The sequence below is a fragment of the Bactrocera tryoni genome, chromosome 5, assembly GCF_016617805.1.
Source record: "Bactrocera tryoni isolate S06 chromosome 5, CSIRO_BtryS06_freeze2, whole genome shotgun sequence".
Classification (NCBI taxonomy): Eukaryota; Metazoa; Arthropoda; class Insecta; order Diptera; family Tephritidae; genus Bactrocera; species Bactrocera tryoni.
In genome coordinates, this window is record NC_052503.1 from 10,091,533 (window position 1) to 10,105,728 (window position 14,196).

Genomic DNA, 14,196 nt, shown 5'->3' on the forward strand with positions numbered 1-14,196 from the left:
TTAATAATTAATTTTCAAATGATTCCTTGGTTCCCTAGGGAATCATTCGTCTTTGTAAAATATCAAAAAATCTCACTTTCAAACTGATTCACTGCCTATGCGTAACGATGGAGAGAAAATTATGTTCAGAAGTAGTACTGTGGGCAAAAAAAGTAAGACTTCTTAATGTAAACTTCGCTCGAAAATCCATTTGTCGAAATAATTGTTTTCTAGATTGGTATGACTGTCGGTGAGAACTGTGGCAAAAGTCACATCAAAATAATCTTTAGTGTTTAGTATATGATGAGTGTAATTATTCAACAAAGAAGTTCCATTAAATTTTGAGTTCGGAATCAAATTTCTGGTGCCGAAACGTTTAGAAAGGCCTTAGGTGATAATTATTTGTCGCCGGCAAGTGTAAATATTCAAATCGAGAACGGACGACGACAAACCACGTCAAGGACCACCATCGCGTCGTCAACTGATGATGAACACGTCAATATGATAAAGGAATTGATGCTTGAAAATCACCGATTAACTGTCAGAGATCATACTAGCATCGTTGAAAATAACCGAAGAATCAGTGAAAGCCATTTTGAAAAATCAATTGATTCCAAAATCACTCAATTTTTCCGAAAAACAGCGGTGCCTAACGTCTATGAAACAATTTTCCGACCACTAAAATGTCATGAAACGTATTATTAGTGGCGATGAGTATTGGCTCTATGCTTAAGGCCTAGAAACAGATGATTAATCGACCGAGTATCGTGCCATAGGCGAGCCGAAACTGAAAAAAACACTTCAAAGCAGGTCAAAAGGCAATGTTGACTGTTTTCTTTGCTGAGTTGTGGTCCACTCCGAATTCCTTCCGACCGGCCAAACTGTCAACCAGGAATACTATTTGAGTGTTAGGATTCGTTTGCGTGAAGCTATTCGTAAGAAGAGACCGGAATAAGAGCCGTCAACTCTTAGTTTTTGTACCACGATTATGCACCGTCGCATACTCGATTGATTCTTCGGAAGTTTTTCGCCAAATTTCCAACCAAATATCGAGCTACAATCGTATTCATCTGATCCACGTGAATTCTGGCTACTCACTTTCGAATTAATTCAATTAATTAAAGAAGAAGAAGACTTCTGGCTATTCAGCAAACTCAAACGACCGCTTCAGGGAAATCGTTTTGAGCCATTTGAGGACATTAAACGAGCTACATATATTCCGGAAATTAACTTTCGAAAATTGGAAAAGGCGTTGACACAAGTGTATTAGGGCCAAGGAGAATTACTTTGACGGGGACGACATCGGTTTTGAAGAATAAATTAAGAAATTTAAAATCATGAACAAAGTCTTACTATTTTTTGCTCAGAGTAGTAGGTACATACATATACTGGACTAAATATACTCTTGCACCATTTCATTTATACTCGATTTCTCATTTTTTCACATGTTTTAAAAAATTACATCAAACTATACAACAACACATTTTAAACCCAATTGAAATTTACATTTTTCACTAGCAACTACCTTTATCATATTAAATGCTAGCCTAATGAAGGCTTTTCCCTTGGGTGTTTTTTGTTGCGTCCGCATTGCTTCTCATTAACTTTCGTGTGCTCGGATTCATGCTCGTTTTGTATTTTGTCCGAGGGTTTGTAAAAAGGTATAGTAAACGAAATAAAAGTAAACTGTGATTGGAGCTTTGAGCCAGCACTAAATATACAAACTACTCGTTGGCCAAGTTTTTAAACATTTTTTGACGATCTGGGGGATGGGGCGTATACGTAATATGAAAATATAGCAATCATAAACTCAGAATTGCTTGCATGAAGCGGAAAACAAACCAAACAATGGGCACATACCATATTTCATCCGAAGTTGTTGCTCCCAAATTTCGCGATTTTAGAGAATAAATTCTAATTACACTAGTGTACAGTCACTTTGCAACTGCTTCTTGGTAATCGTGCAATTCGGCTGCTCAAACCGAAAATGATGTTATAAATATTTTGTGTTGTAGGGACTACTACCATTTACTAAAATGGCTATTTTTGATAGAAAACTTTCGAACTCAAATCGGTAATCAGCACAATTCAAATACCCCACAGACCTAACATCAGTCGGAAATTTTTCCTACACATTTGTTGAGCAGTGCTATTATTATTATTATTATTATTGCAATGAACGTTCATAAGTCTCAATTAACCTACACACGCATATTTTTTTTACATCGCAATATAGATAAAAGTCAGATTTAATATTAAGTCTATATTCGCAAGCCTCACACACACGCACTTGCATGCTAATTGGATGTAAAAACTAATGACATCCCTGGGGACACGCCAATTTATACTCGAGTAAATATGTTCGATTTATGTGTTTTCCATACACGAACTCAGACACCTGCGAATATTAAGAGACGCATAGGGCCATATCAGCAATTTTAGTCTCCACTCGTTTGCAGAGTGTACATGGTAGGGTGTGTGGGCTTCCACGCCACTGACAATCAACGAGCAGCTGTTGTCACTTTGCCAAAAATTTACTGAGGGCTATGCGTTTTGCATTTTACACAAACGGTTGCTGTATGCCGCCATGGCTGATGGCAATTTAATCAAATGATGTATTGCATACTATGAAATTACGAAAAATTACATGCAAATAAATTTAGGTGGCAACACACATCTGTTTATACGCTATGTGTCCGCCTTCACCTGGCTGACGATAACAGTGTAAAGCAGTCAACCAGCTCAGCCCGTCCATCTGCCGTGCCCAACAGCCTGCTTAAGCTGGCTGGAATTAACTTAAACATAAACTCTGAGTCACATGCGGCTGAGCTCCACACACCTGACCGCAATGACACAATGAACAACGCAGCCAGCAATCAAAGCGAGCCATGGACGGCAGCTGCGCTGGTCCAAGGGACGAATGGAGGCGTGCCGCACCGTCAACAGAAACAGTTGGTAGCATCATTGGTGTCAGTTCGGTGCCACGAACGAGCAGTGCATGTAAATTGTGGTTAGCCACATGATCAACTGCTGTCACAATGAGGGCACACAAATGTCAGCAATCAGAACTGGGAGAGAGCGAGAGGGGCTCTGCTCGGGCGTCGAGGGTTGGAAGAGTAGCATAAAAATCAACAACACCCAGCAGATGTTGCCTCATTTGGCTTTCGATGCAGCACGTTCTGACTGCAGTTACCGGTCGCCAGTCGTCAGTCGCCAATCACCAACCACCGGCCACTGGCCGCCGCTCATCAACAAGCTACATAAAAGACAACACAGACACACAAACAACAACTGCTTGCTTATCGAATGTGTGGACTTTCGTGGTGGGTCGTAGTTATGATAACGATTTTGTTGTTTATGACACACGCACACACACCCATATGCATACACACAGACACAGCCACACGTGGCCGTGCATTATTGGCATTGCTAACGCGCTCTAGCTGAGTTACGACAGTTGTAATCTAGTTGTTATTGTTATTACAGTTATTATTATTTGCTGCAACAATGAATCCACAACAAAATGAGCGACTCATACACAACACAGATCACAACTGCAGTTACCTACGAACCACGAAGCGGCTCAATCCCGCCCATAAGTTTGCACAAGGTGTATTTGTCGTAAATAGGCCTCAGGCCCTAAACGATGGTGTCTGACAGCGAGTTATCGCAAATACGATAGGAAATTACGAATCATGCACCGTTTTTATTGAATTCGGAAGCATATTTCTTTAATTCAGTTGGATGCCACTTTAAAGAACAGACGGACGCCTAATCTGTTGAAAAGTCTCATTCCATTTCGCTTTCCATTTCACATTCGACTGACACATGAGTGTTCTTAAGTTATCAACCGTATAACTACCACCGAGTGTGCTTTTTCGTTTACCGCTTGTATTTGAAAAGCGCGAGCAATAAAATAATACTTGTTCAGGGGCTTCTAAAGCATGTGTCCACTAAGTATTTGGGCCAGGTGGAAATCCAGGTCACCATGTCGTCTATCTATCTACGAGTGGATGTCCAGAATAAGTCTCCAACGTTCTTTTGATAAGGATTGCCACCGCTGCTGCCACATTTTGATGCTCTTATTCTTTACCTATGTCTTTGCCGATACTATTTTAGGCGCTGATAGTTGATATAATCACTCGAGTTCACCTCCCTCGATGTCAATGGGTGGTATACTGGCCTATTCTTCATCCGGAAAGCACTTTTTATTCGAATGGCTGGGGCCTGCAGCCCCTGTTGGCCATCATTCTTCATTGAACATTATGAATTTTATTTGCTTTACCCGAAGTATACGCAAAGTATTCCTCAAATTTTAATTTGAAGTCCAATATTACTTACAGGTGCTTCAGCTGCGGCTGTGAAGTAATCTCGCACACCCCTATAGTGAGCTCTATTCGTTCTTTCACCTCTCTGGTGCTTATGAGTAATACTTCTGTTTTTTGCTCCGTTAGTTCCAGACTCACAGAAGAGGCGTAGACCATTTAAGAACTTATTATATTTACGTCTTAGGTCGAATAATTGAAGATTGAGATTGTCCGCATATTCTATTAGTCTCACGTTTTTTGGTTGCTGTCTTCTTATCACCCCGTCATACGTGAACAGTGGACCTAATACTGAACCTTGAGGTACTCCAATCGAGATAGAAGAGAAGAGAGATGCTTTCGTCCGTATAAAAAATCAGCTTTCTATTTTTAAACTAACTCGTTATAATTTGTATGAGGTATTCAGGGGCGTGTATTACATCCAGGGCTTATGTCGATACCCCAGACCGAAACGTTAAGAGAAAATTGAAAAATGCAAAAAGTAATAAAACGAAAAATTCCGACACTTCGCATACTTCCCAACTTCCACTCAAGAGATCACTCATATGAGGAAAATTCGCTATTTGCAACGAACCTGCGTTTAGTAGCGTTCCCAGATATACTCGCAAATACCGTCAGGGAGCCTCGCATCGAGAACCCTAACCGGCTCACCTCGCACGTCACATTCCACAGCTAATGAAGTACTACACGGTTGGCGTTGCGACAATTGTTGGGCAAACAGAAATTAAATCGTCATAAATTCATCGCACTATGCAGTGAACAGCAAACGAGTCAAATGGCCGCAGATAAGTAACTAAGTGAGTTGCATGTCTAACTGCAGTCTGGTAGGTGATAGTTGAGAGTTTTGTTGGCAATTTGTTCCCGCAAAAGCACGCGATCGCCAACACTTGCAACACTTGCCTGCAATTATCGCTTTTAGGCGGGCGCCGGAGTGGACTCTTACCATTGGAGACCTTTCGAATAATACAATTTCGCTGGGAAATGAGCGCTTGGCCTAGGCTTTTTATATTTTTCAGCATTCACAAATCCTTTTTTTTTTCATTTCCAGCTTTTAAGCAGAGACAACACCACACTGATCTTACAAAATTAAGTGACATAAATATGTAGTCACAGAGTAGGAGGGAAGAAACGGCAGCAATGCCACAAAAATCGCGACCAAAAGGCCCTCCCAATCGCTTTTTAACCCATTTTTAAGGAAAAGGTAAACATAATAATGAGTGCGTAAATATGGCGAGGTTATTGCTTGCAGCAAGGTCATCACATTTTAATCAAATATCTCTTAGCTTGCAGCCACCAACTTAACCGGTGCTTAACTGGTGAATTTTTCACACAAGTGTCTTTTAATTTAGTCAGTTTCTCGCGTCTGCGAAGCCTTGAAAATCGCATGAACAACAGGCAAAGGCAAAGGAGCCACTCGACTGCTCGTGCATATGCCTTTGCGCGGCGGGTGACATATCAGACGCGCGTTCAAACGCCTTTGTGCGTGTGTGCGTGCCGAAGCAGAAGTGTATATGTGTGTGTGCGTGAAGGAGCAAGGCACATACTCAAGTGTCAACAACGCCTGCTTGCACACACTTCAATTAGTCGGACGAGTGTTTAACTTGTTACTCGATTAGTTAGAATAAGAATAATTAATCAATGAAATTAAAATTGTAAATTAATGAGCACACACACATAGATACATTGCCCGCACACATACACACCCGGCCGCCGATGCAGCAGCCAGACACAAATCGGAGTGTTTGTAATTGCGCAATCAAGTATTACATCCACTACATGCATACACACACACAGATTTGCATGTGTGAATTTGCATACGGCAATGTGGCAGAAATGAGAATATGCATGTGTGTGTGTGCGATGCAGCGCAAGGCGCTATCTCGCAATGATAGCTGCAGCATCTACATGCCGCTAACGCGACACTTGTATGCCGTAGCACTCGAACGATGTACGACACGGCGCGCCGAAGCATGTGGCACCAACAGATAGGCGCGCATTCGAAGCAAGATGTGCAATGTGTGCGGCAAGCGTATGCTTCTGCAGGTTGCAATATCGACAATTCCCCACAGCAGCAGCCACTATGCATGTGTGCGCACATGGGTTCGAGCATGCGTAAGTGCCACCGCCCCACCGGCCCACCGCAGCCGGAGCAACACTTGAGCAGTGCTCGGCGTTGTGATTGCTCGCTTGGATGTCGGCTGCCAGCCTGTTTGCCATTTAATATGATAATTTATGCACGAAATAAATTCCCTTATTTTAAGGCATACCACAGGCACACACACACACACACACAGGATGCGCAGGCACTGCAGCCGCACACTTATACGCACGCCACTCGTAGGCAACACACTCGCATTTCATGCACATGTGTGTCTTCGCCATACATATTCATATGGGGTGTAGGATGAATTCCGTTGCTTCCCGGCTCCACGCCACTGCGTCCATCATATTTGCCACATTGAAGGTTGCTCACCGACGCACTTGACTGCTCACTTGCGCTCCTATTTACTGTTTGCTGATTCGGCTGTTCGATTGCTCGCTTACTCGGTTGTGCGGTTCCTCAGCTGCCGTCAGACGGACTTGCGGCTTTGCCGGAACGGAGGGGGCGCTGTTTGCGGTTTCCGTCGCAGCATTCTCAAGCATGGTGCACATTAAATAAGCCACCGTATTGCCACTTATTCCACATTCTTCGCACATTTCTACGTTTGCACGCCACGAATAATGCGCGTTGATTAGAGCGGAGCAGCCAAGCTGTTCGAATTCTGCTGAAAATTCCTCTGCAACTCACTGAAATGAAGAAAAACATAACTTTCACAGGCAAATAATTTGGCTAAGAACTGAAAAATTAGCTTTGCAAATTTGAAATTTCCATCTGACGAATTTTGAGTTTTCATAGCTCCCGGTATGACGCCTCCGCAATGTGAAGAAACTCAAAATTAATATATGTTCTTGTCGGAGATTCGACCCTCCTAATCCATGTGAGCCGACACACTAAACATGCGCGTGTATTTTTTTTTAAATTTTTTTCACAATTTTTGCGATTAATAAATTCGAAGTGTAAGTACCTATGTGTATATATAAGCGAGTGTACTCCTTTTCTCCTCTGCCGATTAAGAACTGTGCAGCGCTCGTGCAAGTGCTTGATGTGGAATTGAAACTGATGAACTATATTGTATTTTAGCTAAAACGAAGCTTCGGTGCTGCTGATATATGTATAACGGATCTTGGTGTTGCCGTTGGGTGCCACTTTTTCGGGGTTTTAAAGACATCATAAGTGTCAATACAATTAAAATATTTTTGGGGAATGTTTACGAGTATTATCATTCGAAAGAACATTAATTGGCATTTAATTTTTGAAGATTATCTGTTACATATGTTGTAGACGTAGCCGCGTCTCATATGGTCCATCCGTTGAATCCAATTTTTGATGACTCGTTCGAGCATTTTAACTGTTAACTGCTGAATGACACAGGTGATGTTTTGCTCCAAGGCCTGAATCGAAGCGGAATTGTCCGCATAGACTTTAGACTTTACATATCACAACAAAAAAAGTCAAACGATGTAATATCGTACGATTTTGGTGGCCAATCAACCAGCCCAAAACGTGAAATTACTTGCTCACCGAAATGTTCTCTCAATAAATCCATTGATTGTTACGTTGTGTGGAAATGGCGTCGTCTTGTTGAAACCAAATGTCACCGAGATTACGAACTTCAGTTTTTGGCATAAAAGAGTCGATTATCATAGCGCGATAGCGGTCGCCATTAACGGTTAAGACCTCACCGACATATTTTTTGAAGAAATATGGACCGATGATTCCACCAGCGCACAAACCATACCAAACCGTTGTTTTTTCTGGATGAAATGACAACTTTTGAATCTCTTCAGGTTACTGTTCGTCCAAATTCCGGCAATTTTGCTTGTTTAAAACATATTGAGCCAGAAACAGACCTTATCTCAAAAAAATTTGGCTCGAAAAAGTCAGATATTCTTGGAACTATACAAGAGCCCATTTAGCGAAGCGATGGCATTTGGGAAGGTCGAGCTGTTGTGTTCGTGTACACTTCCAGCTACGCTTGCTATATTTTCTTCACTGCGAGTATTCTATTCGGTCAAATAATATCCAAGAATGAATGCTGGGTCTCATGATGGGTGATGGTGTTGCGAATGGTACACTCTGTAGGCCGATTATGTTGACCATAAGACAGACCGTGAATTTTTGTAATAAAGTTGAACGATTTTTAAATGTTCTTCAAGCGTAAGTCTTTCCATTATTAAATGCCAAAGATCTCAGCTTGCCACGACTCACGCGTGATCTGTCAGGCATTTGAAAAAAGTAACTATAACTACTTGGATCACCCTTTACATATAGTAACGTTGATGATAAAACTCAGAGCTCACTTCCCTTGTAGAAACACCAAACACATAAGTATAAAATCTAAAAACATTATTACTAACTTGACTAATTAGTAAGTAAAGCTCCTTGGAAGCTCATGTCTAAAAGCTCGTTTTTATTCGCCGTCACTCGCTGTGGTTTTTCAAGGTTATTTTGCTTAAAATCTTTATTTAATAATCTCAACATTTGTTTTTTTGCAGGATTGAAGTTGATCCCGAAATTACCAAAACATTGGCTAACTCAGCTGTTTTGCGGGCCGTAGAAGAAGAAGAGCAAATGAAATGCGGTAAGTCGATCTCTTTTGTTTTTTGTTTTTCTGTTTTTGTTTAATGGGTTTTTGTGTAAGAAACGTTGCCAAAAATGTGTCATCTTGAACCCATGTTCTCCTTATTGAAATCGTTTTTGTTATTGTCTACATAAACCCTTCAAAATAATGTAGCGAGTGTAAGCGGCTCATAACGAACAACTAGTTACTTATGTAAGTGCAATGAAAGTCGCGTTTGTAAGTCGTTTTGCGGAAAATACGGAGATTTAGAATTGCAAATATAATGGTTTGTAGTCTTGCTGTTTTGAACTTAACAAATAATTTGCATTACAAAGTACTGGTTTTTGACTAAAGAATGGTGAATACACACTCAATCCAAGAACAGTCCGTAAAAACTACGAGTTCATGGAAATTAAACGCCACCGAAGTTATAGGAAGAGGATCATACAGCAACAGTGACCAGTTGGCAGATTCGGCCAGTCAGCAAAGTTTCGCTGTGAGCACGTGTGATACGCCTATAACCAAGTCGTTGACATTATTTCACATTTTCCTTAATTGCAAGCGCATTTAATATTCGGTTGCACCCGAGCTTCGCTATTGCTTACCCGTTCACATAATTTTTAAAGTTCGCCGTAATTCTCGAAAACGCCGATAATTTACGCTCAACACTAAAATGAAAAAGCAAAATTTATGGCGAGAGGAAAGTTGGTCTGCCAACAAAGCGAACCGCCAACAAAAACATGCAAATAGGTAATTCCAGACTAAATTGGTGCAACTCGCAGACAACAACTGCGAACAAACTCCGAAAAACTTCGATAAACACTGTAACTACACGGCCGAAAGTTGTACATAAATGGTGTTGAACAAAGGCGAAATAAAACAAGCAAGGCAGGGCTAAGTTCGGCCGCAGCCGGATACAATTTGAACCAATTATAAGCGCGTTGGTGGTCTCGATATGTCAGCAGTGTTATATTTTTAAAATGTTGCATGTACCTCACACCTTTACACCCTTTGAACTGATAGATCCTTAAGCCTTCTTGCTCGTTGCTAGTATTAGTGAGCTATGGAACATGTGTCCGCACTTTCATAAAGATTTCTCAGTTTCAACAGAAACTTAACAGGTAATGTCATAAAACTAATATACCCTCTGCATCGCGTTGCAAACGCATAAACAAAAGGTTGTGGACTTAAGAGAAGAAAGTCATGTTGCAACAGTGTTTAATGGACTTCTAGGCCGGCTCATGTGGCGGAAGCCTGCGAAGTAGCTAAATCACTATACTGGCGCCCTGCCTGGTTGCGGCCCAATCAACTGGGCTCGGCTAACTAAGTAACTTGGCCATTTGGCAGTCAAGTTGATCGCTGCCGAGCAAGGCCGTGGCAAAGCGGCGAACGCACGAAGCGAACTTGCGCAAACTTCAAAGTTTCTAATTGTTAAACTCGCACGTTTATCACAGCCAAATGCGCATATGCAGCACGCAGCCGAACACACACTTCGCAGACACACTGGCTGCAGTTAATCGTTCAAAAAACGCCTGGCAACTTTGTTTTGAGTAAAGCAGCACGCTGCATAAGACAGCTAACTGTTTATGTGCGCCATGCCTAGTGTACTCATCTAACCATACGCTCGCCGACTCGCACCCGCCTCGCGCGCCTGTCGAACTAGCCGAAGTTGGGCAGCGGCCGGCGAAGTTTAGCGCTGAATGCAAAAAGTTTCCAACTACTATGCAGATAAAAAGAAATACCAAACGGCCAAGGGTGGGCGAGCGGGGCGCGCTAGTTCGCCAAAGCCTAGTAGAGGTTACAAGTAAGTAACTAAACTTAGTTCGCAACAATAGTCGTTCGTGGACTCACGAACTATCTGCTCCCCAACTTGCCAGTTGTTGCCATGTTAACAGCTTATATTTTCGTTGCATTAATGATTCACTAAGTTCGGAGGGAAACCATATGAGTCCGTTTGTTTAGTTTGCTGCAGCCTTTTAACCACACTGACGTAAAGCAAAGAATTTGTGGAGTGGGGAGCGGTGCGTTACCAACGCTGACAGTTAAATTCCTTTCCGACGGAATAGCCGTCAATGACGGTAGAGTATCTTTAAGCAAAGTGAACAAAATGCCTTAATTTCTACACAGTTTTAGTGTCTTCGATGAACCAGTTACTAATGTGGAGCTAGCTAATGCCTCGGCTAGCCTAGAAGTCCTCTTTCAAATTATCCCTGTTTCCACAAACCTTTATAACCGAAACCAGCTCTATTCCCCGAAATATTGGCTCACTTTTACATTAATATCCCGTTTAGTGAACGGTTCATAAATCATTCATAGTCTTCCAGACTAAGCTTCACTTTCTAGGCTAAGCTAGACTTTCTGCATATTGGGTAGTCGAAAATATCTTTTCGTATTTCTAATCAAACTTCGACTTATTTTTTTTCATATTTATAATGAACTTTAATTAACCAAATATGTACCATACCATTTGGGTCGACCATTTTTTTCCATTTTTCCGCTGGAGACATTAGTCCATCAGTGTAAAACTTTTCTGATTTCTCTGCGAGACACTGCGACAAGTAATTTTCACAGTTTCTTGAAGCCAACTTTACTCCACTGCATTGACCGAAGAAATGGTAGTACGTTGGTGCAAGGTCAGGGCTATATGGTGGATGCATCAAAATACCCAGCCAAGCTCTTCCAGTTTTTGCCGAGCCATAAAAGATGTGTGTGGTCTAGTGTTGTCCTGATGGAACTTTTCGCCTTCCCTTTTTGTTGAACAGTTCTAGCCGTCTTTTTCCGATTGTTTGCTTCAATCTCATCAATTGTTGACAGTAAAATGTATAATCAATCGCTCGACCAGGCTCGAGCAGCTCATAGTTCCTTTCCAATCCCAGCAAACACTCAGCATAACTATTCGAGGAGTCAATTCTGGCTTTACGACTATTTGTTGAGCTTTACCATGCTTGGACTATCTTCTTTTTCGCACATTGTTGTCGTATTTGATCCATCTATTGAACGAATATAAAAAGACTACCCAATATTCTTTCACTTGCGCATTAATTTTCCGGTTAGTTAACCATTCATAAGTCGTTCTTGGCCTTCTAGACTAATCTTTTTTCTAGGCCAAGCTTTCTAGGTTGTCTGCATGGGTCTGTTTAGTAGCAAGCCTTGGTAAAAAAGATCCTTTGAGCACATTTAAACAAAAAATCACTTTTAACTAAGAGCTCACCCTGTGTAACTGAAGAAGTTGTATCTTTTAGCATTAATTCGCTGATTCTTATCAGCAGCCTTGCAGGAGAAAGCAAGAGAAACAACTAATTTTATTTTTCTTGCAACTTTTAATAGTTCACCAGATGCAGACAGACGCACATGCGTGCATTTATGTATATAAATACATACATACATACACATACACAAACGCAAGCTGCGCGCATGCAAATAAATTTTAATTAAACACAAATTGCTTGAAAGATCCATGAGCGTGTTGCTGTTCAATTAAGTTTTTCACTTGTGTAAGCAATGACAAGTACAAAAACAACAAAGCAGCTACAGCGAAGTGTAGAACTCTGGCGAATGACTTTGCCTCACAGCCAATTAGTTGAGCGGTGGGTAGAAGGTGGTAAGTATAGGAAATTGCTTACTCACAATTTCCTAATTGATTGCGCTGTTCAAGAGCATCGAAAAACTTTTTAGCTTCTGAGCTCGACTCCCTTGCAACACTAGGCGCGCTACAATGACAACACTTCGCTTTAGGAAAAACCGCTTTGAACCGCTCTCTACAATTTGATGCACCATTCGACTTCATTGCTCATGTTTTCAAAAATAATCTTTATTTTCCGCTAACCGGGATTACCAGCAACATACCGAGTTGCCCAGTGCAATATGCTTGCCACAACGCAGTGCACCGCAAGCAATGGGCTCGAAATGTGTCATGTGACTCTCATATGTGTGTGTATGTGTGTGTGTTTGAGTGTTTGTGCAAAAAATTTTAATATTTAATAAATTCATAATTTTCCATTTTACTGAGCAACAGGCTAATATGCGCATTATGCATAAAGTGTAAGCCTGTTGTAAGCTTACAACATAATAAATACTGTAATGTGTGTAAGCTCCACTGAATTTGTAATTTATGCAAATGAAATGGTGATTTAAAGCCAAAACAACAACGAAACAACACTACCACACTCGGTAATACCACGGCAGTCATAGCAACAAATCATAGCGCGCACACACACCCACAGCCTCACACACACACACACATATACATTCGAATGGATTGCGTATTGATGAGCAGTGTGTATGTGTATGTGTGCCGTTCGGCACGTGCCTTTGCGACAAAATTTATTATTTGCCAAATTACTTCATAATAAGGCGCAAAGCACAAAACAAGTTTGTATTTAAAGTAACAACAAATACTACAGTTACTGGTAACTGGTAACTGGTATTACGCATGTATGTAAATACTTATGCAAGCGATGTTCGATGCCGGGGCACGTGCTCCACAGGAGAGCTGCTGTGAGCACTATTTGCACAACCTCACTCCCAATTAGAGACAATAAATACACGCGTATAAATGTGTGTGCGTTTGCTTGTGTGTGTATGTAAAATTGTATGACTTTGTATGTAGGGTATACATGGCGTATGAGTAATTTGCATTTTGGATCTAATGAGCCAGGCGCTGTGTATGCATGTATTGTATCGCTGTATGCTTGTGAGTGTGTAGTGCTCATTTTCATTGAAGTTGTACATGTTTGTGCATGCGTGCACATGTTCGCGTGAGTATGGAAACAAATGAAATTTTCGCACGTCGTTCATTTATTGTTACACTCGCACAGCGTTGCCATTTATTTTGATTGATTGAAAACTTATTTACTCATTTATAAGCTTAGATAAGCACTTAATTTCGTAAGCTTTTGTTTGCTGTATAGTATTTTGCAACGATTCTTGATTTCTAAATTACAAAATCATTTTGCGAATTTAATTGCAACTTTCGTGCCAGTTGGCGTTGAGTTAGCAATTTCCATAATTAATAACAATGTCTCCAGTTATTGGCAGCCGCAATTAGCTCACTGTCGCCGCAAACACATGGCCAGCAGCGGCTGCAGTTCATACTTGAATATGCAGCCATTGGAGGCAACTTAAGCATAACCCTGTATGTGCCTACTAATATGATATGTATACGAAATTCTCTCGCTTCAAGTAATCAACGCAGTGTAAGAGCGGTAAGAGCCGTTATCTATTCCAGCGCA

The 14,196-nt window shown here is 41.2% G+C and overlaps 1 protein-coding gene across 1 annotated transcript in view; it reads left to right on the forward strand.

Annotated features, from left to right (window-relative positions):
• Positions 1-14,196, forward strand: part of LOC120779085 — a 142,094-nt gene that overhangs the window by 72,209 nt on the left and 55,689 nt on the right. Inside the window, exon 4 of the mRNA XM_040111236.1 lies at positions 8,901-8,986. Within this exon, the coding sequence (XP_039967170.1) occupies positions 8,901-8,986 (86 nt within the window). The remainder of the gene's footprint in view (positions 1-8,900; positions 8,987-14,196) is intronic.